This window comes from Hyla sarda, chromosome 12 (assembly GCF_029499605.1).
Source record: "Hyla sarda isolate aHylSar1 chromosome 12, aHylSar1.hap1, whole genome shotgun sequence".
Lineage (NCBI taxonomy): Eukaryota > Metazoa > Chordata > Amphibia > Anura > Hylidae > Hyla > Hyla sarda.
Window position 1 is genome coordinate 41,768,468 of NC_079200.1, and position 26,988 is coordinate 41,795,455.

General features: G+C 46.6%; 1 protein-coding gene across 4 annotated transcripts in view; it reads right to left on the reverse strand.

The window, feature by feature from the left end:
• FMNL1 (formin like 1) overlaps positions 1-26,988 on the reverse strand; it is a 169,901-nt gene that overhangs the window by 71,148 nt on the left and 71,765 nt on the right. The window contains exon 1 of one of the 4 annotated variants that reach the window (XM_056549326.1): positions 12,240-12,901. The exons of 2 other annotated variants lie outside the window; for them this stretch is intronic. In XM_056549326.1, the coding sequence (XP_056405301.1) occupies positions 12,240-12,398 (159 nt within the window). In that variant the 5' untranslated portion in view covers positions 12,399-12,901. Of the gene's footprint in view, positions 1-10,114; positions 10,207-12,239; positions 12,902-26,988 lie in introns of those variants that run through there. One more of the 4 variants, XM_056549328.1, reaches the window with a different exon arrangement.

Genomic DNA, 26,988 nt, shown 5'->3' on the forward strand with positions numbered 1-26,988 from the left:
GAATCACCGCAAATCACCAGTGTGAATTTTCCCACAATTTGCGGGTCTCGGGACCCCCTGGGCATTGGCACGGGATGCCTGGTCATAGATATCAGCAGTAATCCCTGTTCGGTCCCCACCCGGCACGCGGTCCTTAGATAATGATCTAAAGTCTATTACAAGTCTAATTGGCCCCAGCAAGCTGCGAGGTCCTTCTGTGTTCCTGGCCACCTCTCTGGGAATCTGGCCTAGCTGTGAAGATAATACCATCTATCTAAACTCAGTAAAGCCTCCGTTACACCATAACTGGTTGTGGACTCTCCTTTCACTACCTAGCCATTGGAATAGCGGAGATACCGTTCATGTGGTTCCGGTACCCAAAAACCACTTTGGCGTCACTAACACTAGGGGTTAACAACGTATTGCCCCGGGGGTTAATACCATCTTGCCCCTCCACCTACACCGCTACACCCCGTGGTCCTGCCATACACCGTGGGTCACCACAATCTTGGTATCACGAACAGGATATGGATGTGTGCCTTAACCACTTAACCACCAAGCCAAGTCAGGCCACCCATTAACAGTATGCTGAACTGTGTCTAATAGAAAATCGCATGCCGTTGCTAAAAAGTGTGCGCCAGCAAAGTGTACGGGACTGTGTTATTGAAATATGTTTTTGTACTGGCACTGAAGAAGTAGATGGGGAGGTGAAAATTGCAGTATTGGCGATGATAAAGAAGTCTGCAAAAGTTGAATTTACAACGTGCAAAGTCAGGCCGGAGGTAGTGTTGCGCGCCAAAATGTCTGCTGTACCTGCAAGAGTTAACTTGATGGTCAAGAAGCGCGCCAAAGGTTCCAGCCAGAGCCAGCATCCCACCCCCGGGTGTGGAGATCATGTTTCGGTGTCCAGACCAAAATGGAACTTGAAAGGTCCGCCCCTTGTTGCCAGGGGGGGGGCAGATGAAGAGGATGCACCGCCGAGTCTACTCGGGACCGGACCCTGAGTTGACTGAACAAAAGACTCCTTATGTTCATGGACTACCGAGCATGAACTGTTGTGTAAATACTAAAAGTTATATATTTTTGGTTCAGTAAAATGGTTACGGAGGTACGTTCAAATGTTGTGGTCCTAATGTTATGGTCCTATAGTGTGTTTGTCCAGGTCCAATAAAATGTTTTTTTTTTTTTATGTCTGGTAGTCTGCTTACAGGGGTTTGTCCTGATATAGTCGGGAGATGCACATATCACCCCTCCACCAGCATCTTGTACATATACAGTATACAATAAACAGTATGTGTGGTACACTAAAGTACACATAATGTACACATAAAAAGTACACATAAGTAATGTACACCACAAGTCACATACAGTAGTACTGTAGCACTCAAAATTTCCCAGTCTTCTTGATATCATGTCAAATGTCTCTAATGTCATATATTATTATGTTTGTGCGCAGGATACTTTCCTGGCCAGAAAGTACTCCTGATACTAAACTAATGCACCTAGTCAATATAAGGTAATGGAAATGTCAAAATGTTATCTGTATCAAATGTCTAGCATAAACTTAATATAATGTTCTGGGGAGAAGTGCTTTAAATGCCAAGGGACTCCAGTAGCCAAGGCATTGGGCAGAGAGCCTCAGGCAACCCAATCCGCAAATGTCTAGTGTAAAGTATTGAGTCTAGTCATATATAAAATGTCTAATATATAGTCTTAAGTCTAGTCATGAGTATTATGATACATGCATAGTCAAAATGTCATGTTGTGTTTAATCCACTGTTTTGCATTGTCAAGTCATCAAATGCATAGTTAAAGGTCCTTAAAGTTATATGTATTGGTCCTAGTCATTATTAATCCTGTTCTCGGTTGAGTAACCACAAATCAGAGCATGTATGGACAATAATACAGAGACTTTTATGTTATCAGTTTTACCAAAGGAAATTTACCAGTCTGGAATGGATGTTTGTGTGTAAAAATGCCTCAGGACTGCATCCGGGCCCCAGGGCCACCTCGTCTCTCAACTCTGACAGAACCTCCGTCGAGGGGGACTTGTGTTAAGATTTGTAATGTCCTAGTGCAGAACATGGTTTTGCTCTATACTTAGGCCCTGTCAGGTTGAGTCCCTCAGTAACCTGGGGGCTCTCCTGCAGTGTCTCCCCTGCTGTTACTAAAATGTCAGTGATTATAATCAGATTATAGTCAGTGTCCTAATGTATAGTTAGTATAAAAGACCTGTGAGATGTTGTCTAAAGGACCTGTGAAATGTCACATGTTATGTTATCACATGATGTTACCCAGAGAGCACCAGCTTAACCTATGACCCGCAGGTTGACTAATGGGCTTTGGCTCAGCCCCCCTCTATATAAGGGGGTGGCCATTACAATTCTCTCTCTTCCATCTCTTTACTGAGACCAGCAAACACCAGAGATCTCAGTGCTAGTGACCAGCACCTGGAAGACCGCAAAGCTACAGTCATTCCAGTAAGTCAAAAGTCTATGTCTGCTGTCACTACCCATAGTCAAGTCCAGTCCAAAGTCAAGCCTCAAAATAATTATCTAAAGTCTATTACAAGTCAAATTGGTCCCAGCATGCTGCAAGGTCCTTCTTTGTTCCTGGCCACCTCTCTGGGAATCTGGCATAGCTGTGAAGATAATACCATCTATTTAAGATCAGTAAAGCCTCCGTTGAACCATAACTGGTTGTGGACTCTCCTTTCACTACCTAGCCATTGGAATAGCGGAGATACCGTTTGAGTGGCTCCGGTACCCAAAAACCACTCTGGCGTCACAAACTCTAGGGGTTAACAACACCTTGCCCTGGGGTATTAGCATCTTGCCCCTCCACCTACACCGCTACACCCCGTGGTCCCGCTATATACCGTGGGTCACCACAACAGTGTTCATGAGTCCCACCATCAGGAGGACAATTAATAACAAGGGTGTGCATGGCAGGATTGCAGGGATAAGCCTCTGCTCCCCCCAAAAATTGCAGCCAGTCTGCATTTTGCTAAAGATCACTTAGACAAACCAAAAGCTTACTGTAACAATGCTTTATTTCTCAAACTCTCAAACACCACTGTAAATTTATGGCAACGGAAAGGAAGGTACATCTACTCATAACAACCACTATGGCCCCCAAATGTCAGGGCATGATGGGTGTTTGGGGAACACTAACAGGGTGCCATTTATGGTGGTGTTCTCCCTTTAGAACCTTTGCTTATTAAAGGGGTACTCCCGTGTAAAAAATAAAAATTTTAATCAACTGGTGCCAGAAAGTTATACAGATTTGTAAATTACTTCTGTTAAAAAAATCTTAATTCTTCCAGTACTTATCAGCTACTGTATGCTACAGAGGAAGTTCTTTTTGAATTTCTGTTCTGATTACAGTGCTCTCTGCTGACACCTCTGTCCATGTCAGGAATTGTCCGGAGCAGGATAGGTTTGCTATGGGGATTTGCTCCTGCTCTGGACAGTTCCTGATACAGACAGAGGTGTCAGTAGAGAGCACTGTGGTCAGACAGAAAAGAACTATACAACTTCCTCTGTAGCATACAGCAGCTGATAAGTACTGGAAGGATTAAGATTTTTAAAAAGAAGTAATTTACAAATCTGTTTAACTTTTTGGTACCAGTTGATCTTAAAAAAAAATAGTTTTCCACTGGAGTGCAATATGGAGCCACGCATAGTGCTCATGGCTCTTTACAGGAACTCCTTGTGTCTTCATTCCTTTTTGGGATTATCTATAACTACTTCTTGACACCTGTATTCATAGATCGGATACATTTGACAATGAAGCCATGAAGCCAATGTCATCTGTCTCCTTGATGCCAAGTCACCAAGTAACCAACAGTAATTTTATTTAATACCAGTCCCAGCCCTAGTCGCAGCCAACTAAGTTGTGTTACTATTACAATGTAGGGCAGAATGCAGCCTCCAATACTTTATGCTTCATGTTTTGCACAAAATTGATGCAAAAGTTAAGCGTAAGTATAAAACATACATGACATTATACTTAACCCAGCGAGTGGCTGAACACCCTCCGCACACACCCCACTCCCAGCATAATACAAGGCATCAGATGAATGACAGCGTGAATTATACATGAAGCATTTCTGTATGACCTCACTCTAACCTCCATATTTAGTGTCAGTTCATAGGCTAATCCTGCATAGGAAACCTTCCTGCTCATACTTAAAGGGATAAAACACCTTAAATATATTTCAGGGTATAGTATATGACATTTGTGAGGGCATAACTGGAAGGGCCTGGGCCCCAATGCAAAATATCTATCAGGACATGTTTCATGTATAATACTGGTATCTTATGTGACAGAGGGGCCTTCAGGCTCCCACAAGTACCAAGACCTGGATGCCACTGCATCCTTTACAGCCTTATAGCTATAGGTGGGGGTTTCTGGCCCAGGTCCCTGTTAAACCCTACATATACCTAACATTATAGCAAGACATACCTGAACCACTTTAGTTAAAGTAAAAGGGGTATTCCGGCTATAGACATGTTTATCCTTTGGATAGGGGATAAGATGTCTGAGAATGTAGATGTGGCGTCACAGGACTGGAGACATGGTGTCACACCACACCCCCTTGTGACACCACACCATGCCCCCTTCATCCATGTCTATGGGAGGGGGGGGGGGGGGTGACAGCCGTCACACCCCCTCTCATAAACATGAATGAAGGGGCGCAGCATGACATCACAAGGGGGTGTGGTGGGACATCACGTCTCCAGTCCCGGAAATCTAGGGGAGAACATGTCTATGGCCGGAATACCCCTTTAAGAGGTGAAAACAGTAACCCTAGATATAAGGGTTCGTAAGGAGGCCATTTTTTTAGGGGTTTGTCCTGGGTCATGTTGGAAGGTCTAATGTTCTATATATTGTATAATTTTATTATGATCACATGCATTGATGGGGTCATGTTGGGGGCTGTAGTGTTTGTTTATATATATATATACTGCATATATATATATATATATATATATATATATATATATATATAGTATACAGTATAATAGAATTGTATGTACAGTGATTTAGTCATGTTTAGGTTATACTAATGTATGTATACAGTATTAAAGTTTGTATTGTTATATTCTATGGTCCAGTCATGTTGGTGGGTGTAGTGTATACAAAAAGGACAATATTCAGTTCTATTGTACTAAATAGATAGAACACTACACCCACAAACATGGCCTGACTATAGAATATGACATACAAGAAGGCATTACCATAATACTGTTCTATTAGAATTGTAATATGGTCACGTTCAGTGGTCAGGTCATGTTGGGGGTTGTAGTGTTCATCAATAGAGTATTTTAGAATTGTATTATGGTCATGTCCAGTAGTTGGGTCATGTTGGAGTCTGTAGTGTTCAATACAGTATCTATTAAATATACTATTATGGTAATGTTGGGATTTGCAGTGTTTCATGTGCAGAGACCCTTTCACTTTTTTCACATTTTGTTATGTGGTAGCTTTGAACTAAAAAATAAAATAAAAAAAGAAATAAAATAGAACTTTGCCCATCATTCGGCTCTTGATATCTCATAATGAGAATGTGAAAATAGAATTTTAGAAATGTTTTCAAATTTATTGAAAATGAGTAAGTATTCATACCCTTTGTTTAGACTATACTCCCATTTCTCTTGATCATCTCTGAGATGTTTTACACCTTGATTGGAGTCACCTGTAGTAAATTCATATGATTGGACAGAATGTGGAAGCCCTGTCTGTATAAGGTCTCACAGCTGACAGTGCATGTATGAACAAGAACAAAGCCATGAGGTGGAAAGAACTGCATGTAGTGCTCAAAGACAGCAATGTGTGGAGGCACAGATCTGAAGAAGGGGACAAGAAATTTAAGAGCACAGTGGCCTCTATAATTCTTACATAGAAAAAGTTTGAAATGGACAACATGGACTGTTCCTAGACCTGGCTGCCCGAACAAACTAAGTAATTGGGGCAGAAGGGCCTTGGTAAGAAAGGCGGCCAAGAACCCAATGGTCACTCTGGCTGAGCTCCTAGGATTCTGAGTGCAAATGGGAGAAACTACTACTAAAAGTTCAAGCATTACTGCAGCACTCCACCAAACTTGGCTTTACGGCACAGTGACCAGAAAGAAGCCTCTCCTCAGTAAAAGGCACATGGAAGTCCACCTAGAGTTTGCAAAAAAAACATTTAAAGGCCTCAAAACATTTAAAGGCCTCAATTCTAACATTAAGTCTGGAGTAAACCAGGCACTGCTCATCACCTGCCCAATACAATTCTTAAGTAAAGCATGGTGGTGGCAGCATCAGAATCTGAAGGTGTTTTTCAGGGGCTGAGACCGGTCAGGGTTGTGTGGTGGCCGAGTACGGGAGTTGTACCCCTGCTGCCCTGTCCGGCAGCCTCCCTACAGTGACCCCTGGGCCCCCTTTACACCTGTCCCCTCATGTATATATTTTCTGCCATGTGTTATACTGTAAAGTGAATATAAGAGTGTTATTGCTTTAAGAAATCTTAACATGTGATCACCAGTTGTCATGTGAGTTGTCATGTGATTGTAACCCCGTGAGGTATCAAAGACCATGTGACCTAAGGGTGACCTATGGGACCCCACCAGAGTCTCCCCTATATATGCCTTGGGTGGAGCATCTGCTCTCTCTCTCTCTTGTTGCTGAGTTGCAGTGCAGCCAAGTCCTAGAGTGTGTCTGGAGTCCATAGGAGGCCTTAAGTCAGTCCAGCAACCTCAATTCTACAAGTAAGCTACAACCACAGCATTGTCAGTCTCAAGCAAAGTCAGTCACAGTAATTTATTGTCAAGTCAGAGTGGCCTGCACTAAAATTGTCCAAATCTACTGCAAGTCCAAGCAAGCCCTTAAGGTCTCTGAAGTCACTGGTCACCTCCGTGGCCCTGGCTGAACTGTATAGACTGTTCCATCTGTCACTCAGTAAAGCTACCATTGTCCGTAACTTGGTGTTGGAGTCATTTTTGCCCCCGTGCCTAGCCCAGGATCCAGCGGTATACCTTTGGGTGGTATTGAGGATAAACCACGTCCTGGCATCACAAATACAAGGGGTTAATGCCATCTGCCCCTAGGGTAATTCTATCTGCCCTGCACCACACCCTTTACAACAGTTGAGGAAAAGCTGAATGGAGCAAAGTACTAGATAGATTAGAGATATTCTTGAAAACCAGATCCACAGCACTCTGCACATCAAATTGGGCTGACCATTCACCTTCAAAAGAGACAATGGGGGAGATTTACCAAAAACTGTGCAGAGAAAGAGCAGTGCAGTTGCACATGGCAACCAGATTCCTTCTATCATTTTTAAAAAGGCCTCTGGGAAATGAAAGAAGTGATCTGATTTGTTGCTATAGACAACTGGGCAACTTTTCCTCTGCACAGGTATTGGTAAATCTCCCCAAATGACCATAAGTAAACAGCCAAGACAACACAGGAATGGTTTGGGGACAACTCTGTGAATGTCCTTGAGTGGCCCAACCAGAGCCCTGACCTTGTGGCATTATAGCCAAGAAGAATGGAGGCTGTAATCACTGCCAAAGGGGCTTTAACTAAGTGCAGAGTTATGGGGTATTTAACGCAGAATGATGGGGAAAACTTAATTTTTCTTTATTTTAGCACAGACCTTAACACAACAAAATGTAAAAAGTAAAAGGGTGTAAAAGACTTTGTATACAGTATAATAGAATTGTATTGTGGCCATGTTCTCACAAGTCACATTGGAAAGAGTAATGTTCTATGTATAGTGTATACCAGAATTGTATTATGGTCATGTTCTGTGGTCAGATGGGAGGTATAGTGTTCTAATTATAGAGTACAATAGAACAGTAATATAGTGATATAGTCATGTCCAGTGGTAATGTCATGTTGGAAGAAATAGTGTTCTATGTATAGAGCACAAAAGAAAAGCAATATCACCATGTCCAGTAGTAGGGTCATGTTGGAGGGTGTAGTATTCTAAGTATAGTGTACAACAGAATTATATTATGGTCATATCCTGTGGTCAGATCATGTTAGGAGGTATAGTGTTCGTGTTTAGAGTATTATAGAACTGGATTTTGGTCATGTCCAGTTGTTGAGTCATGTTGGTGGTTGTAGTGTTCCATGTACAGAGTATAATAGCACTGTATTATAGTCCTGTTGGGAGGTGTAGCGTTTCCCAATTGAGCATGACACTGCTGTATTAAAGCAGATTGTGTTCAGACAAAGCTCCTAACTCATGTGTCCCTACTTATTGCAGGCTAGGGGACCATGACCTCCAGTAGTGAGGTACAGAGGGATATTTTGTGCTGTCATTGCATCTGGTGTTGATCACTTTCAACCCAGCTGGGTGCTACATGTGCAGACGGGCGCTGACATCACACACAGCTGGCACGTTGCTGTATTTGAGATGTAAACAACAGTCACACCCAATTTCTAGAACTAACCCCCAAAACACTGTATAATAAAATTGTTAGAATAATTTCAGATCATGACACAATTGTAAATCTGTGCCGTAAATTTATATTTGAGGCAGGGCGTAGCTATAGAGGTAGCAGTCGCACCGGAGCCCTAGTGCCTAAGGGGGCCCCAAAGCACATCTGCCCCATAAGAGACCATATTATAATTGGCATATGGGGCTCTGTTGCAGATTTTGCATCAGGTCCCTCAAGCTGCAAGAGACAAGGTCCCAAAGTATGACTACTAGAAGAGTTGACTCTTCTCCTGAACTTCCTGGGGCAGGTCTGCACTTTGGCAAAGACCAAGACAGTAAGAATTAGTGGAAAAAAGTCCAAGATCTTTATGAAAGTGGTCCACCTGCTTGCATGGTCATCTTGGTCCATGTACTCTTAGTAGAAGGAGAACTATCATGCAGGACAACTTATCCCCTATCCAAAGGATGGGACCCCAGTGATTTCCTACATGGCACCCCGGCATTCCCCAGGAGCATGGTGTGCCAACCCTCACTCAAAGTGGCGCCCAACACGTCCCCTCCATGTATCTCTATGGGAGAGCCGAAGATACCAGAATGCTGTATCTCTTGCTTTCCCATAGAGATACATGAAGGGGGCATGTCAACACGCCATGTTCCTGGGGAGAGCCAGGGTGCCATGTTGGAGATCATGGGGGGGATCCCACCAGTCAGACCCCCCCCCCCCCCATCCCGCGAACAGACACTTATCCCCTATCCAAAGGCATAAGTAAATTGTCCTACATGATAGTTCTCCTATAATCCACTAGAGCTAAATCATGTTTCATCCGTTTCATCCATAGCTACACATATGATTGTTAATAGGACCTGATCTACAACATCTATAGTGAAACCTCTTTGAGGTGATCACCCAACATTGTCCAAAAATGTATATTAAATGTGGAACTGAAAATTGGTCTGGGAAACAGGGTGGTCTTCTGAAAGGTTTCACTGTATATTGCTAAAACTGCCTGCAAAGGTGGTTGGGTTGGGCAATCCTTATCCCCTCCTATGTATTTCTGTATTCTTGTATACTCTTTGTATTTTTGTAGTGGTGTAGACCAGCTTTGCCTCACATATAAACATGTTTAATAAAGCATCTTGTTCAATTCCGTGTCATCACTTTTTTTTGCCTTTAATGGTGTTTCCCAACCAGGGTACCACCAGCTGTTCCAAAACTACAACTCCCAGCATGCCCGGACAGCCGGAGGCTGTCTGGGCATGCTGGGAGTTGTAGTTTTGGGACAGGTGGAAGCACCCTGGTTGGAAAACACTGGTCTATAGACTTTTTCTCCTCTGCAGGACCTTCTCACAACCTTTGTCTATATATGCCTGCAAATCCCATTGGTCATTCATCCCTCCCTATAACAAAAGCGTAAACTACTAAAACTAGAGCAACAAAGTACTATGTAATGAAAATAGGTGCAAGCCACATATAAGTGTCCATAGAATAGCGTTAATCAGACCGAACTACCAAGAATAGTTATTTATAATAGTGCCCACACAGATTTGCCAACCACTATGCCCCTATTCTAGACCCTTGTCCCAATTTTAGAGAGGATCAATGAAAAAGACGACACATTGGGTCTGAAGGATCAAAAAGGTGTAATGCTAAGAACAGTGTTAGGAAACCAGGAATGTCTCACTGAATCCTGGACACTATTACTTATTTGGCATGAGTTGGGTATTCAGATTCAGGGTACTGCAAGCTTGGTTGCAGATCCTTTTGATATAGCAGCTACCGCCATGCTGTGGCCTAGAGAAAATAATACATTTTACCGCTGTATGTCAATCTTTAGAATAGTTATGTAGATAAATGTTATGCAGATTTGCGACCATAGTCGCTCATTATGTTGGGGATTTGTGATATAGTGTATATATAGGGGTGTATAGGGGTGATCCATAGTGAATCTGCAACAAAACCAGTACGTCACACATGTGGTTTTTGCTGCGTATTTGTGACAGATCCACATGAAAACATTTTGACAGTGGTGGAATCATAGTAACAGGGTGAATCCAGTCTGAGTGCATAGGCATCACAAGCTGTAGATACATCCCTGACTATTAGGAAATGCGATCTGGAATAGAAATGGTCTCTGAAAGACTTCAGTAGAGGGGCCACAGAAAAATTGTGCATTTACAATATGGTTCCCCTGGTGCACATAGCTGATGGTCTGAGTGTCTAGGAGACCTTTCAATTGAAAAGCGGTTCTCTAGTTTGGACAATCCCTTTCACTTTGGGAATCCCCCCCCCGAAAAAAACAGATCATGCTGCTAAGATCTCTTTGAAATTATCAGCTCAGCCCATATCTGCTATACATATATATATATATATATATATATATATATATATATATCTATATATATGACTTTAGACACCAATTTTGGCAGATTGGAAAGAAGGATCAGGCTTGATGGAGTTACATGTTACATTACCCTTTATTTTGACTAGAAAAGGAGATAGGACTGTGGCTCATTCCCCTTTGTCCATGGAAATCCCATGCACTTTGCTTGAGCCCACTGTACATCTACCTGGGGGAATCAACAATTGTTGGCCAAATGATCTTTAGAAGATGCATGGGCACTTTTACAAAGGTGGTCCCCAACCTGTGGTTCTCCAGATGTTGCAGAACTACAGCTACCAGCATGCCCTGACAGCCACCAACTTGCTAATAGTTGTACATTGGCAACAGCTAGACAGCCACAGATTGGAGACCACTTCTCTAGATCAGGGTACCTGTACCCCTAGGGGTACTCCAGGGGGTATGCAGGGGGTACGGCAATTCGGTGACAAATACCGGCCATGCATTGGCCACTATTTGTCAGCGCAGAGCGGGGAATGTACGCCGCAGTCGGCGTGGCAGCTCACTATATTATACCAGCCGCGCCCACTTTATGTGAGCTGCAGTGGCTGCTGGGCCTGACATGTGACGACCCTGACGTTGCACGGAGGTGCCAGCAGTGTGCAGAAGGACGTCACCCGACAGTGCGGCCCTCTGACTCCTTCCAAACGGGATAGACACAGGCCTGGTAAGCATGTTAAACTAAGTGTAACACCGCAATATGGGAGGGTGTTATTGTATGTATCTCATATATTGGCCCAGGGGGATTGGAGGGGGTAATAATGGCACAAGGGGATTAAGATGGAGTGGGGGGGGGGGGGGATAATGGCAAAAGGGGGTTAAGATGGAGGGGGGGGGGATAGTGGCACAAGGGGATTAAGATAGAGGGGAATAATGGCACAAGGGGATTAAGTATCGCATTAGAAAGGTAAGCAAACACCATTATGAAATTAACTTTTATGACTTATTTTGTCCGTGGGTTCCACGCATGGGGTATCCGCGGACATACTTTCACCCTTTGGGAGTATAGTCGCGAAAAAGGTTGAGAGCCACTGCTCTAGATCATCGGTTTCAATAGATCTTATGAGACTCTCACATTTCTGGACAAGGTGGTGCAATCTATGTCATGCTAATATTGTTATTACAGGAATATAAAATGGGTGGAAGTTGAGAAGGAACAACAACATTATGCAAGACTTGTGAACTGCACTGCAAAACCAATGAAGAATAAAGATATACAAGAACACATTGAATATATCCTCACTTGTGTTAAAACTTTTAGAACCATATGCCCCAACTAACTTTAGAATCTTTTCCGAATCCATCAGATATTTTCTTATCTTTACATACAGACACAGAATGTAAATTGACTCTCGGTAGGCTTAAAGATAGAGATCTTCAATATGTCCAGCATTCTTTATATCTATACATTCATTTGGGTCTACTCACCAGCACCACACTGAATCTTTCCTCCAGTTCCCCCGAATTTGGTCTTGGAAGTTTGGTAGATGATCCCTCGCTTTGTCGTTGTGGTGGGGTTCCATTTGTTGGCTGGGTCTTTGAATCCCGGGCCTGGAACATGTCCAGGGACCCGGCTGCATTCCCCATAATCCAAGCTGCTCCGCGTTTCCACGCTCCTGGATCCAGGCTGGATACTTAATGTGGTGGAGGTGGTGGGGGGACAGGGTATAGATGAAGACAAGGAGGAAAATGTGTAGAAGACCTTCTACAAAATATAGTTACATGTGGACACACCCAACTTCCGATATCACTTTGTTGCATTCTATACATCACATGCTTACCACAACGACCAAGTGGTACAGGCAGGAGGAAGGAAGGAGGGGCAATACATTTGTACATGCAAAATAAGTGATTTACTGAGTGACAGAAATGGCATCCAATGTGTCTCTTCTCCTTTCACCTCGATGTCTCGCTGCAGTTTCAAAATTCACTTCTTGACCACTTCCTAGAATTTTCTTTTGCTGTTGTGTACTTTAGCATGTAACGGTAAGAGGTAGGATGCAGCCCACCACAAGGCAGAAGTAAGGTTTCACAATTAGATGTTGGATGAGGAGGTGGAGCAGGAGATTCATACGGGAAGTTTACGCTGAGTACAGTTCATGCAGTCTAAGATGTATGCAGAAATAGTATACAGGAGACGATATTCATTGCAGGTAGCAAGGTGGAGACAGAGAATCATGTAAACGATGATAGGCAAGGTGAATGTACTGAAACCAAATACCACAACAGGTTATAAGATCCCTGTACCTTTAATATTCAGGATCTCTTGTTACTTATACAAAAAAAAAAATAAACACAAAAGCACATTAGTTTTATTAATATTAACATGCAAAGCAACACGATATAAAGATATCTTCCTTTTTTCTTTTTTGGATCTCATACTCCTCCATCTTCATGTATTGAACAGCAATGTTCACCACACAGCAGATGGCACACAAGGTAGCAGCAGCACTTAGCACAATGAACTGTGATGCCCAGTACAGTAGGTGTTACCCTGTGCTCCTGCTGTCCTGTCAGGCCTCCTTCAGTGTCCCCAAGGCACTTGTTTCCCCATTGTAAATATGTTTTACTATGTAAAGTGTTATAAAATGTAATGTTGCTTTAAGAGTTATACCATGTGAGATGTCATGTGATTGTTACCCAGGAGATACCAGTGAGCAGGTGATCCCAAGAGTGACCTATGGGCTCCCTTCTAGTCTCCCCCATATAAGCCCTCGGTGGAGCTTCTCTCTCTCTTGGAGCTTAGCTCTTGCTTCCTGCTGAGGTCCAGTGCAGTCGTGCCTAGTGTGTGTCCAGAGTGTTAGAGGCCTCAAAGTCAAGTCCTGCAGCCACCATCACTTCAAGTAAGCTAAAGTCACAGCTTTATGAGTCAAGTCAAGTCAGTCCCTGTCATCTGTCAAGTCAGTGTGGTCTGCATTCAATCGTCCAGTCCTACTACAAGTCCAAGCAAGCCCTTAAGGTCTCTGCATCACTGGTCACCTCTTTGGGCCCTGGCTGAACTGTATAGACTTTATCATCTGTCTACCCTCATTAAAGCTACCGCTGTCTGTAACTTGGCATCTGAGTCTTTATTGCCCCCTTGCCTAGCCCAGGATCCAGCGGTATACCTTCGGATGGTTTTAGGCTAAACCACGCCCTGGCGTCACAAATACAAGGGGTTAATGCCATCTGCCCTGCACCACACACCCTGCCACCACAGAACGAAGATGAAGATAATGGTGAGTAATGCAAAACTTATCCCAATGATCTTCATGGCAAATACAGATTCAGGGTCGCTGAACTTACGTTTTTTACAGGATCTCTTTGCAAAGACAACCTAAAGCCGGCCGTCATCTTCCCCTGCAGCCAGCAATAGAAGGTCCCTTCATCACTGTACTGGATGGAGCGAAAGTTTAGATGGCCTCCATGATCGATGAAGACTCTCATAGACTTGCTAGCCCTACTTAGATACTCTGTCAGATAAAGTCACTCATTGCCTTTGTCCCAGGCCACCGCATGTTCTGGTCTGACTCCTGGACAAGAAATACTCAGCCTGCTGCCCATTGATTATGAATCTCCGTCGGTACCTTAGGGATCCATGGGACATAATCTTTAAGCTTTCCTATAGTGTGCATCAGAGTGCTGAACTTGCCCATAGCTCCCTTCTTCGGCACATGGCATTTAGTCATGCAGCTCCGGACCTTGATCTCTGGTCTTCGCTTGGTGAGAAATTTCTTGAATTGGGGTGGAACGGCTTCTGAGCCACAAGAAGACACATCATTCTTGTTTGCATGAAATCTGGGGTTGAGGTAGGAACTATTGACATAGCATAGGCCAATGCTTCTGTGTTCCCCTCTGACATCAGATCGGTCACACACTGTCCAATCCCAAAAAGTGGTGAAGGCCACAAAATATTTGTTTTTCAGAATCGGCTGTGGCTGACCATTTCGGTCTACAAAAGATACATAGGCATCCTTGGAGTCCTGAATATCAACATTGTATTTATAAAAGAAGTTTCCATCCTGTGTGCCACACAGATAATTTCCAGAATTATCTATTTATGCCTTATGTACAGTAAGGCTGAACATCCGGATAGTGAACTTGAAGGAGATATCATAACCGTCCCGAACATTTTCTACATCAAGTTGCTCCGTACCAATGAAGTCTGTGAGGACCATGGGCTTGTCTCCGCTCTTCTTCTAATAGTACCATACTACATACTTTGTTTCCTCAGGCTTGCAATGGCAAGGAAGTTCAGACTGTTGAGACCCAGTTAGCTCCTAGCAGGCTATAACTCCCCCTCCCCCTTATTACAATAAATCATTAAATAATAACTGACACAACAACAATTCAACTTTTCCGTGGGTGGAGATCGGCCACAGCTTTATTTATAAAATTACTTATATAAATAACAATTTAATTGTAACAAAGACACCGATTGGCTTCTTACCAACCCGAGAGGTGCTGCCACACCGTCCTGTGTGGAGGTCTACCCCGGGTTGACCCCGCTTTCACCGTCTTCTTACCGCCAAGCTGTGACTTACAATAAACAGAGATACAAAAAGGGAGGGAGGGCAAAACTCTGGGTCCTGGGCAGATTGAGGGGGGAAGGGAGGCACCACAGCTATAAATACCCAGGGGAGGGCCCCTGAAAGCCCGAGAAACTATTAAACCCCTGATTGGTGCACTCCTTCCCCCCCACCCATGGGACATACCACTATAGTTACCGACAAGTCTTACAGGTGGGGGAGGGGGCTAAAAACCTTGCCTGTATATTTCTTAACCCCTTAACTGCTCACCAATCGGGGGGCAAGCTAGTTATGCATAGCTTGCCCCTCCAGACTGTTGAGACCCAATTAGCTCCTAGCAGGCTATAACTCCCCCTTACTACAATAAATCATTAAATAATAACTGACACAACAACAATTCAACTTTTCCGTGGGTGGAGATCAGCCACAGCTTTATTTATAAAATTGCTTATATAAATAACAATTTAACTGTAACAAAGACACCGATTGGCTTCTTACCAACCCGAGAGGTGCTGCCACACCGTCCTGTGAGGAGGTCTTCCCCGGGTTGACCCCGCTTTCACCGTCTTCTTACCGCCACGGAGGAGACCAGTTAGCCCAACACTGGGCTCCGACCCCCACCCAAGAGATACTGGATAGCCATCACCTGGGGCCACCTCAGCCCCCCGGACGCACCCAACACATTTCCTCTCCGGGAAATCCGCCTAACACATTTCCTCTCCAGGAAATCTGCCTAACACATTTCCTCTCCAGGAAATCCACCCAACACATTTCCTCTCCAGGAAATCCGAGGTGCCTGCCGCCAGGACCCTTTTTTTTTTTTTTTAACTCTTGCGTGAACTTATCTCTATGACTCGCCCATACACCGAAGAGTGCAGCAGCACTCGCACCATCTTGCGGAAAGCCTCACGCAAAACAAAAAACATATGGGAAACATCAAACTGGGCGAAAATAGCAACACAACATGCAGATCGCCAGCGCCCCGCGCGCTGCGCTACCCTCTCCGGAAAACCCAGCCACCTCCGCCTCAACCGGCCCCGATACAAAAAGAGAGCGAAATCCCAAACTCACAACACCCCATCCCATCAAAGAAAAGCAAAAACCCAAAACAGCCAAAAAAGCCGATACTGAATAATCGGGGGCAGGGAGCAAAATAAAAGGGGGGGCCACCACCGCCCAGTCAAACAATAGGACAACAACCGGAAAAAAGTCATTCGCGGACCCTCATGCAGCACAAGCTGCGTGTCCCGGATCGCCCAGTCTCAGACCGACGGGCCTGCAGCCGCACAAAATAGGCACCCAAAAACACATCAGACACCCAAGTCCCATGGAAGGAGACGAGGAGAAAGGTAGTGCCACATCCACATAGCCCCGAAAAAAGCCAGCGCAATACCTCGGATCAGAAAAACGACGCAAAAGCGACGTCCAAAATCCGACCCGCAGCCGCCACCAAGCGACCCAAAAACTGATAAGAAAAACCGGTCGCCGACAGCAAGGCCACCCACTCCCGGGCCCAGTTCCTAAGTATACACCAACATCCCACAAACCGCAGAGCAGAAAAGAAAATCACCCCCCCCCGCCATGCGCCAACCGCACCCCACTGGATCACAGCACAGCGGGAAAGCCACCCAACTGTTTGTTATATTTTTATAATTGTTTAGTAGGTGATTCACATGAACAGGTGAAGAGTACCCAGCGTCACATACTAAGAATGTTATTTGAATGCACAGATAATACCAAAGTTTAACCACAACACTGTAACACTCTGTCCCACCCGAACCTGTGGTGGTCTCCCATCCACTGAGCTGCTGAGATGGTCCTGCTTATCACACTGTATTACATGCCGTGAGATCCCCATAGACCACAATGGGCCTAATAGCCCAAATCTCGAACCTCCTTGGAGAGAAGACAGCAGTCAACTTCCAATTTCACATCTTATTAAAACGAAATAGGAAATCAAAACATCAAAAGCCTTGAAAGATTACTTCAAGAGGCAATCCAGGTATGAAAAACTAATCCCCTATCCACAGACAAACTTGGAACCTCCGGGACCCTCCTCGACTGTAGACCTCCCGGCCTCAACACCAACACCAACCACTTCCAAGCGCCGTACCGCGAGTGCGACCAAGTCGCAGGAGCCACCAAAGCGGACCAAGAATTACCCACTCTCCACGATGACCCATGGGCCGGCCGCACAAGCAACCTTCCGACTCCACCCGAGGGAGCAACCTCCGGAACTACTGCCAGAGAAAAACGGGACAAAGCGTCAACACCCAATACCGACCCCAGGGAGCACAGCCCTGAAATAAATCTTAACTCCAAACATCGTAGCACTAGGTGCAACAAGCCGAGCACAGGAAGAAAGCCGAAAGAAAGATACTAGCAGTGACAATGCCCCTATTGTCAGACCGACAACACGCCGCAAAGTCCCACAACCAACACCAAGAGAAAAGCGCAAAGAAAACCCAAGCATGGCAGAAACCCACTGACTACCAAGACCCAGGGGTAAGCCACCCCGCAGCACCACTGGAAAACCAAACATCACACCAACAACCGACCAAACCAGCCACATCTGAGAACAGAGCGAGCTCCCTGTGCGCGACTCCTGAAAAACCCCCAACCAACCGAAACTTCACCCCTGAACGCCCAGAAACATATTCCCCACGGAACATTCAGTAAACCAGCAAGGTCCGGAACAGGGGCACCTAGCGAGCCCCGAGGAAACCAAAACAGGAAAACACAATCACTCCCTGTCCACAGGAACGCTGCAGACAAACGCGGAAGACAGCAACAAACCACACCCCAACAAGCGTAGAGCACAGGAGAATCGCCCTCCGGAATACCACCATGAACAGAAGAACCCACAAGGCAAGGCAAACGGAGACTCAAGAGAAAACTACCCACCTCCACATCAGCTAAAGCACCCAGCGCGACATAAGGGAGTCCTATGCCCACCAGAGATTGGGAGCAAAACAGGAGAAAACATCTGACAAATATACTAGGACAAATGGAGCAGCGGAGAGGGACTACAAATAATGACGGAGAGGGACTACAAATAATAACGGAGAGAAAACCAAACAAAGGGGGAGAAAACCAAAAGAAACAAAACCGTAACTAGGTGGCAGCCACCGATTCCGGAAATGGAACAAGCCACGGGAGCTAAGACCACAAAACCCCAGCCAAGCGCGCACCGCAGAAAATGATACCCTACCAAAGCACCCCGTCAATAAGAGGCGTACCCAACTCACAACCAGAGACCAACACAGACATACACCCATATCCAAAACCCAAACGCAACAAACACACAGGAACAAAAGGACGAACACTACACAGAACGCAGCCATAAGCACACTAACCGGGGAAGGGGAAGGCACTAACCCAGCCTAGCCAGCTGAAGACAATTGGCCTGCCAACCCCAACGGCAGGCACTGAACTAGAGCTCACCCCCACCCCCCAAGCCCAGCATCAGAACACTCACCAATCCCAGAAGATGGAGAAGGCACAACAGCTGGAGGAACCACTTCACCACCGCCGCAGGCGTGGGACAAGGCACGCTGGAGACCGCTGGTCGTGGGTACTCGGCCGCCGCCCGGAACGGCGCCGGAAACCTCGCCGGGAAACCAGTAGTAGAGACTCCGAGGCACTGCATGAGGCGGAGGAGGAGGGAGAAGCCCTGTGGGAAGAACCGAACCACCTACTCCCTGCAGGTGAGCAGAACACAACACCGCCTCCCAGGGCCAGAGCGAGAGCGGCGACGAATATGTCTATGCTCCCATCCAGCCCCAGAGGGGGAAGAGCAACATGAAATCATGGGAGCACTCCCTACCCCTCCATGGGGGGCACTGGAGAGGCAGGAGGAAGAGGGACAGCAGCAGTGGGGTTGGGGGGGAGGGGGGTGCAGTGGCAGCAAGAACCATGAGGAGCACAGAGGAAGCTGGAGGAAAAGGAGAGCTGCAGCAGCCATTGCAGCAGTGGGAGCAAGGGGGGGGGGGGGGTACTAGAGTGGTGGGGGGTGGGTAGCTGGGTAAAGGAGCAGGGACGGTACGAGGGCTCATTTATTTTGCGCTGAAGTTTTCAGCGGTGCCATTGTCGTTTTGATCTGATTTTTGATCGCTGTTTATTCATTTATTTTTTTAATTATTATTTTTTTATTTAATTTTTGCATAAAAAGCGATCAAAATTATGCTATTTTGGACTTTGGACTCATTTATTTATTTATTTTTTTTGCGTACGCCATTGACCGTGCGGTTCAATTGATATATTTTTACAATTCGGACATGCACGCACGTGGCAATACCACATACGCATATGATTGTTGTAATATAGTTTAAAATTTCTTTTTAAATTTTTTTTAATTTTATTAAATTTTTTATTTTTATTTATATATATATATATATATATATATATTTTATATATACATACATACATACATACATACACACATATATATATATATATATATATATATATATATATATATATATCAGAATGTGTGTTAGGATCCCATCCTAAATGAGGCCACCTCCCCGTGGTGGATGGGGGACACGTTTTTGATCAAAAAAGTACGCTAAGAGCCTCCATTTTTTGACCAATGTGTGCTGCTGCAATCTTCTTTTTTGTATACTCTGTATCTGCCACAGCAGTGTGCACCCGTGTATTAGGTTGTTGTGCTGGCTATTTTCCTTTTTGCTTGTATTTACTACACAGGGGGAATGGCACCCTCTTTAGGTGTGCACCCCTCCCCCTTTCTCCCAGGTGGTGTTTTAAATTGTATGTGGATCCAGCATGTCACCCAGTCAGAGGCTATATGCCCAGCAGAGGTGAGTTGGTATCTGAGTGTTAGGTTCAGAATGTGTGTTAGGGTCCCATCCTAAATGAGGCCACCTCCCCGTGGTGGATGGGGGACACGTTTTTGATCAAAAAAGTGCGCTAAGAGCCTCCATTTTTTGACCAATGTGTGCTGCTGCAATCTTCTTTTTTGTATACTCTCTCTCTCTCTCTCTCTCTCTCTCTCTCTCTCTCTCTATATATATATACATACATACATACATACATACACATACACACACACACATGTATTGGGAGAAAAAAAGGGGGGGATTCAAACTTTAATGGGTTAAATGATCTTTAACTTTTCAGATTTTATTTTTGCAATGCCATAGCTCCCATAGGGGGCTATAACACTGCACACACTGATCCCTTGCCATGTATTAACATAGCAATGATCAGCGTTATCGGCGATTGACTGCTCATGCCTGGATTTCAGGCTTGAAGCAATCAAACGACGATCAGACGTGCAGGAGGCAGGTGAGTGACCCTCCTGCTGCGTCCCAGCTGATCGGGACATCGCGATTTTGTCGCGATGTTCCCGATCAGCCCGACTGAGCAGCCGGGATGATTGTACTGTCACATTCAGACACGGCGATCAACTTTGATCGCCGCGTCCAAAGAGTTAATGCCGAACATCTGCCCGATCGGCGATGTCCGGCATTAGCATGGGTTCTGGTTGCTTATAGCAACCGGGACCACAGGCTATAATGTGCGCTCAGCATGTGCTCAGCATAGCCGGGGATGCGCAAATGGACGTTAATAAACGTCCATTTGTGCTAAGGGGCTAAGAACAGCAGCAGCCGTTCAGGGGCCGCCAACACCGCCGTAAATGGATAGGACAGCAGCAGGGAAAAGGAAAAAAGGCAGAGCGCGCTCATAAGGAGCTGCAGACTGCTCTGCATTGGGGACACTGTGGCAGATGCGCAGCCAACTCTCTGGGCAAGCCGGAGCTCACGCGCGAACCCGTCACAGCGCAGCGGCGGGCGGAAGCAGGGCCGTGCGCACGGGAGGCCGTGCTGAAAATACAGCAGCCGCACGACAGGACCGACGAAAGGACGCGGGAGAAAGGGCACAAGGTACGGGCATGGGAGAGGGCTCAGGGTACGGGCAGGGGAAAGGGTTCAAAGGGACTACGGCGTGAGGGAGGGCGGGACTGCCTGGAGGACCGCCAGCCTCCAACTCTAAACACCAATGCCGCAAGTGCAACAGGAGGGGAGGCCAGCCTACCCAAAAAGCGAGCAAGCCAACCCTCACGCTCCACCTGGGCTATAAGATATAAAAACATACCAGCCAGCAGTAAAACTCCGGGTCCTGGGCAGATTGAGGGGGGAAGGGAGGCACCACAGCTATAAATACCATGGGGAGGGCCCCTGAAAGCCCGGGAAACTATTAAACCCTTGATTGGTGCACTCCTTCCCCCCCCACCCATGGGACATACCACTATAGTTACCGATAAGTCTTACAGGCGGGGGAGGGGGGCTAAAAACCTTGCCTGTATATTTCTTAACCCCTTAACTGCTCACCAGTCAGGGGGCAAGCTAGTTATGCACAGCTTGCCCCTCCAAACGTCATGTCGGAAAGAAAAGCAGCTGTTTCAAACAGTATGCAACAGTATGCATTGAACAGCCTTCAAGCTACTTGCAGGAATCAAATAAAGCAAGAAAATAATCAGCTGCCAAAGAGGAGAGAGGGAGAAGATGACAATATGAAAGCATCATCTTCAGGAAGAAAAGTAGCAGACTAATCGTATGCAGGATAAAGCATCATTTGTTGACTGTCATCGATATAACAAGGTCGGACGTAGCAGAAGGTCAGGGCAGGCAGCAAGGATCGTAGTCTGGGGCAACGGCAGGAGGTCTGGAACACAGGCTAGGAACACACAAGGGAACGCTTTCACTGGCACAATGGCAACAAGATCCGGCGAGGGAGTGCAGGGGAAGTGAGGTATAAGTAGGGAGTGCACAGGTGAGAATACTGATTAGGCCTGCTGCGCCAATCAGTGGCGCAGCGGCCCTTTAAATGGCAGAGACCCGGCGCGCGCGCGCCCTAAGGAGCGGGGCCGCGCGCGCCGGGACAACACAGACGGGGAACGGGTCAGGTACGGGAGCCGAGATGCGCATCGCGAGCGGGCGCGTCCCGCATCGCGAATCGCATCCCGGCTGGGAGTAATATCGCAGCGCACCCGGTCAGCAGGTCTGACCGGGGCGCTGCGAATGAGAGAACGCTGCGAGCGCTCCGGGGAGGAGCGGGGACCCGGAGCGCTCGGCGTAACAGTACCCCCCCCCCTTGGGTCTCCCCCTCTTTTTGGAGCCTGAGAACCTGAGGATAAGACTTTTGTCCAGGATGTTGTCCTCAGGTTCCCAGGATCTCTCCTCAGGGCCGCAATTCTCCCAGTCGACCAAGAAGAATCTTTTACCTCTGACCGTTTTGGATGCTAGAATCTCTTTCACAGAAAAGACGTCAGAAGATCCGGAAACTGGAGTGGGAGAAACAACTTTGGGAGAGAAGCGGTTAAGGATGAGTGGTTTCAGGAGAGAGACATGGAAGGCATTGGGAATAAGGAGAGAAGGAGGAAGAAGGAGTTTGTAAGAGACAGGGTTGATCTGGCACTTGATTTTGAAAGGACCAAGATAGCGTGGTCCCAGTTTGTAACTGGGGACACGAAAGCGGACATATTTAGCGGAGAGCCATACCTTGTCTCCGGGAGCAAAAATGGGGGGAGTTCTTCTTTTTTTATCAGCAAATCTTTTCATCCGGGATGAAGCCTGTAAAAGAGAATTTTGGGTCTCTTTCCATATGGTGGAAAGATCACGAGTCACTTCATCCACAGCGGGCAAACCAGAGGGCAAGGGAGTAGGGAGGGGAGGAAGAGGGTGACGGCCGTACACCACGAAAAATGGGGATTTAGCAGAAGATTCGGAGACTCTGAAGTTGTATGAGAATTCGGCCCATGGTAGAAGATCTGCCCAGTCATCCTGGCGGGAGGAAACAAAATGCCGTAAATAGTCACCCAGGACCTGATTAACTCTTTCTACTTGCCCATTGGATTGGGGATGATAAGAAGAAGAGAAGTTTAATTTGATCTTGAGCTGTTTACAGAGGGCCCTCCAGAATTTAGACACGAATTGGACGCCTCTATCTGAGACGATATGCGTGGGCAAACCGTGAAGGCGAAAAATGTGTATAAAAAATTGCTTTGCCAACTGAGGCGCTGAAGGAAGACCAGGAAGAGGAATAAAATGTGCCATCTTGGAAAATCGATCAACGACCACCCAAACAACTGTGTTGCCACGGGATGAGGGCAAGTCCGTAATAAAGTCCATACCAATCTGTGACCAAGGCTGTTCAGGAACAGGCAGAGGATGAAGGAGACCAGCAGGCTTCTGGCGAGGAGTCTTATCCCGGGCACAGACAGTACAGGCCCGCACGAAATCAATAACATCAGTCTCCAGAGTCGGCCACCAATAAAATCGAGAGATGAGTTGCAAGGATTTTTTGATGCCCACATGGCCTGCGAGGTGGGAGGAGTGTCCCCATTTGAGAATCCCGAGACGCTGGCGTGGAGAAACGAAGGTCTTCCCTGGAGGAGTTTGCCTGATGGAAGCTGGAGAAGTGGAGATCAGACAGTCCGGAGGAATGATGTGTTGCGGAGAGACCTCTACTTCAGAGGCATCAGAAGAACGAGAGAGGGCATCGGCCCTAATGTTCTTGTCAGCAGGGCGAAAATGGATTTCAAAGTTAAAACGGGCAAAGAACAACGACCACCTAGCCTGGCGAGGATTCAGCCGTTGGGCAGACTGGAGATAGGAGAGATTCTTGTGATCGGTGTAAATGATAACTGGAAATTTTGATCCCTCCAGCAGGTGCCTCCATTCCTCAAGCGCCAATTTAATGGCCAGTAGTTCTCGACCCCCGATGGAATAGTTTCTCTCCGCCGGGGAGAAGGTCCTAGAAAAAAAACCACAAGTCACAGCATGCCCGGAAGAATTTTTTTGTAGAAGGACAGCTCCAGCTCCCACTGAGGAGGCATCTACCTCCAATAGGAAGGGTTTAGATGGGTCAGGTCTGGAGAGCACGGGAGCGGAAGAAAAGGCAGACTTGAGATGTTTAAATGCGTCTTCCGCTTGGGGGGACCAGGACTTGGGATTGGCATTTTTCTTGGTTAAAGCCACGATAGGAGCCACAATAGTGGAAAAGTGTGGAATAAACTGTCTGTAATAATTGGCGAACCCCAAAAAACTTTGGATAGCACGGAGTCCGGAGGGGCGTGGCCAATCTAAGACGGCAGAGAGTTTATCTGGGTCCATTTGTAGTCCCTGGCCAGAGACCAAGTATCCTAGGAAAGGAAGAGATTGACATTCAAAGAGACATTTCTCCATTTTGGCATAAAGTTGATTGTCACGAAGTCTCTGAAGAACCATGCGGACATGCTGGCGGTGTTCTTCTAAGTTGGCAGAAAAAATCAGAATATCGTCCAGATAAACCACAACACAGGAATATAGGAGATCACGAAAAATTTCATTAACAAAGTCTTGGAAGACGGCAGGGGCGTTGCATAGGCCAAAGGGCATGACCAGATACTCAAAGTGTCCATCTCTGGTGTTAAATGCGGTCTTCCATTCGTCCCCCTCCCTGATGCGGATGAGATTATAAGCACCTCTTAAGTCCAGTTTGGTAAAGATGTGGGCACCTTGTAAGCGATCAAAGAGTTCCGAGATAAGAGGTAAGGGGTAGCGGTTTTTTACCGTGATTTTATTAAGTCCGCGGTAATCAATACAAGGACGTAGGGAGCCATCTTTTTTGGACACAAAAAAAAATCCAGCTCCGGCAGGAGAGGAGGACTTGCGGATAAACCCCTTTTTTAAATTCTCCTGGATGTACTCCGACATGGCAAGAGTCTCTGGAGCAGACAGAGGATAGATTCTGCCCCGGGGTGGGGTAGTACCCGGGAGGAGGTCAATAGGACAGTCATAAGGCCTGTGAGGAGGCAAAGTCTCAGCTTGCTTTTTGCAAAAAACGTCAGAATAGTCCATATAAGCCTTAGGAAGACCGGATACAGGGGGAACCACAGGGTCACGGCAAGGAGTACTGGGCACCGATTTAAGACAGTCCTTGTGACAAGAAGTACCAGAGTTCTTGATTTCTCCTGTGGACCAATCAAGGGTTGGGGAATGGCGTTGAAGCCACGGTAATCCAAGAAGAATTTCAGAAGTGCAGTTGGAGAGGACCAAAAATTCAATTTTTTCGTGATGAGGTCCGATGCACATTAGGATAGGTTCCGTGCGGTAACGCACGGTACAGTCCAATCTTTCATTGTTAACAGAATTGATGTAGAGGGGTCTGGCGAGACTGGTCACCGGGATGTTGAACCTGTTGATGAGAGAGGCCAAAATAAAATTTCCTGCAGATCCGGAATCCAAGAAGGCCGTAGCAGAGAAGGAGAAGGTAGAGGAAGATATCCGCACAGGCACAGTAAGGCGTGGAGAAGCAGAGTAGACATCAAGAACTGTCTCATCTTTGTGCGGAGTCAGCATACGTCTTTCCAGGCAGGGAGGACGGATAGGACAATCTTTCAAGAAGTGTTCGGTACCGGCACAGTACAGGCATAGGTTCTCCATGCGGCGTCGTGTCCTCTCTTGAGGTGTCAAGCGAGACCGGTCAACTTGCATAGCCTCCACGGCGGGAGGCACAGGAACGGATTGCAGATGACCAGAGGAGAGAGGAGCCGGGGAGAGAAACCGCCTCGTGCGAACAAAGTCCATATCCTGGCGGAGCTCCTGACGCCTTTCGGAAAAACGCATGTCAATGCGGGTGGCAAGATGAATAAGTTCATGCAGGTTAGCAGGAATTTCTTGTGCGGCCAGCACATCTTTAATGTTGCTGGATAGGCCTTTTTTAAAGGTCGCGCAGAGGGCCTCATTATTCCAGGATAATTCGGAGGCAAGAGTACGGAATTGGATGGCGTACTCGCCAACAGAAGAATTACCCTGGACCAGGTTCAGCAGGGCAGTCTCAGCAGAAGAGGCTCGGGCAGGTTCCTCAAAGACACTTCGGATCTCCGTGAAGAAGGAGTGTACAGAGGCAGTGACGGGGTCATTGCGGTCCCAGAGCGGTGTGGCCCATGACAGAGCTTTCCCAGACAGAAGGCTGACTACGAAAGCCACCTTAGACCTTTCAGTTGGAAACTGGTCCGACATCATCTCCAAGTGCAGGGAACATTGCGAAAGAAAGCCACGGCAAAACTTAGAGTCCCCATCAAATTTATTCGGCAAGGATAATCGTAAGCCGGAAGCGGCCACTCGCTGCGGAGGAGGTGCAGGAGCTGGCGGAGGAGATTGTTGCTGGAGCTGTGGTAATAGCTGCTGTAGCATCACGGTCAGTTGAGACAGCTGGTGACCTTGTTGCGCTATCTGTTGCGACTGCTGGGCGACCACCGTGGTGAGGTCGGCGACAACTGGCAGTGGGACTTCAGCGGGATCCATGGCCGGATCTACTGTCACGATTCGGCTGGCTGGAGGTGGATCCTCTGTGCCAGAGAGGGATTGGCGTGGACCGTGCTGGTGGACCGGTTCTAAGTTGCTACTGGTATTCACCAGAGCCCGCCGCAAAGCGGGATGGTCTTGCAGCGGCGGTAGCAACCAGGTCGTATCCACCAGCAACGGCTCAACCTCTCTGACTGCTGAAGATAGGCGCGGTACAAGGGAGTAGACAAGAGCAAGGTCGGACATAGCAGAAGGTCAGGGCAGGCAGCAAGGATCGTAGTCTGGGGCAACGGCAGGAGGTCTGGAACACAGGCTAGGAACACACAAGGGAACGCTTTCACTGGCACAATGGCAACA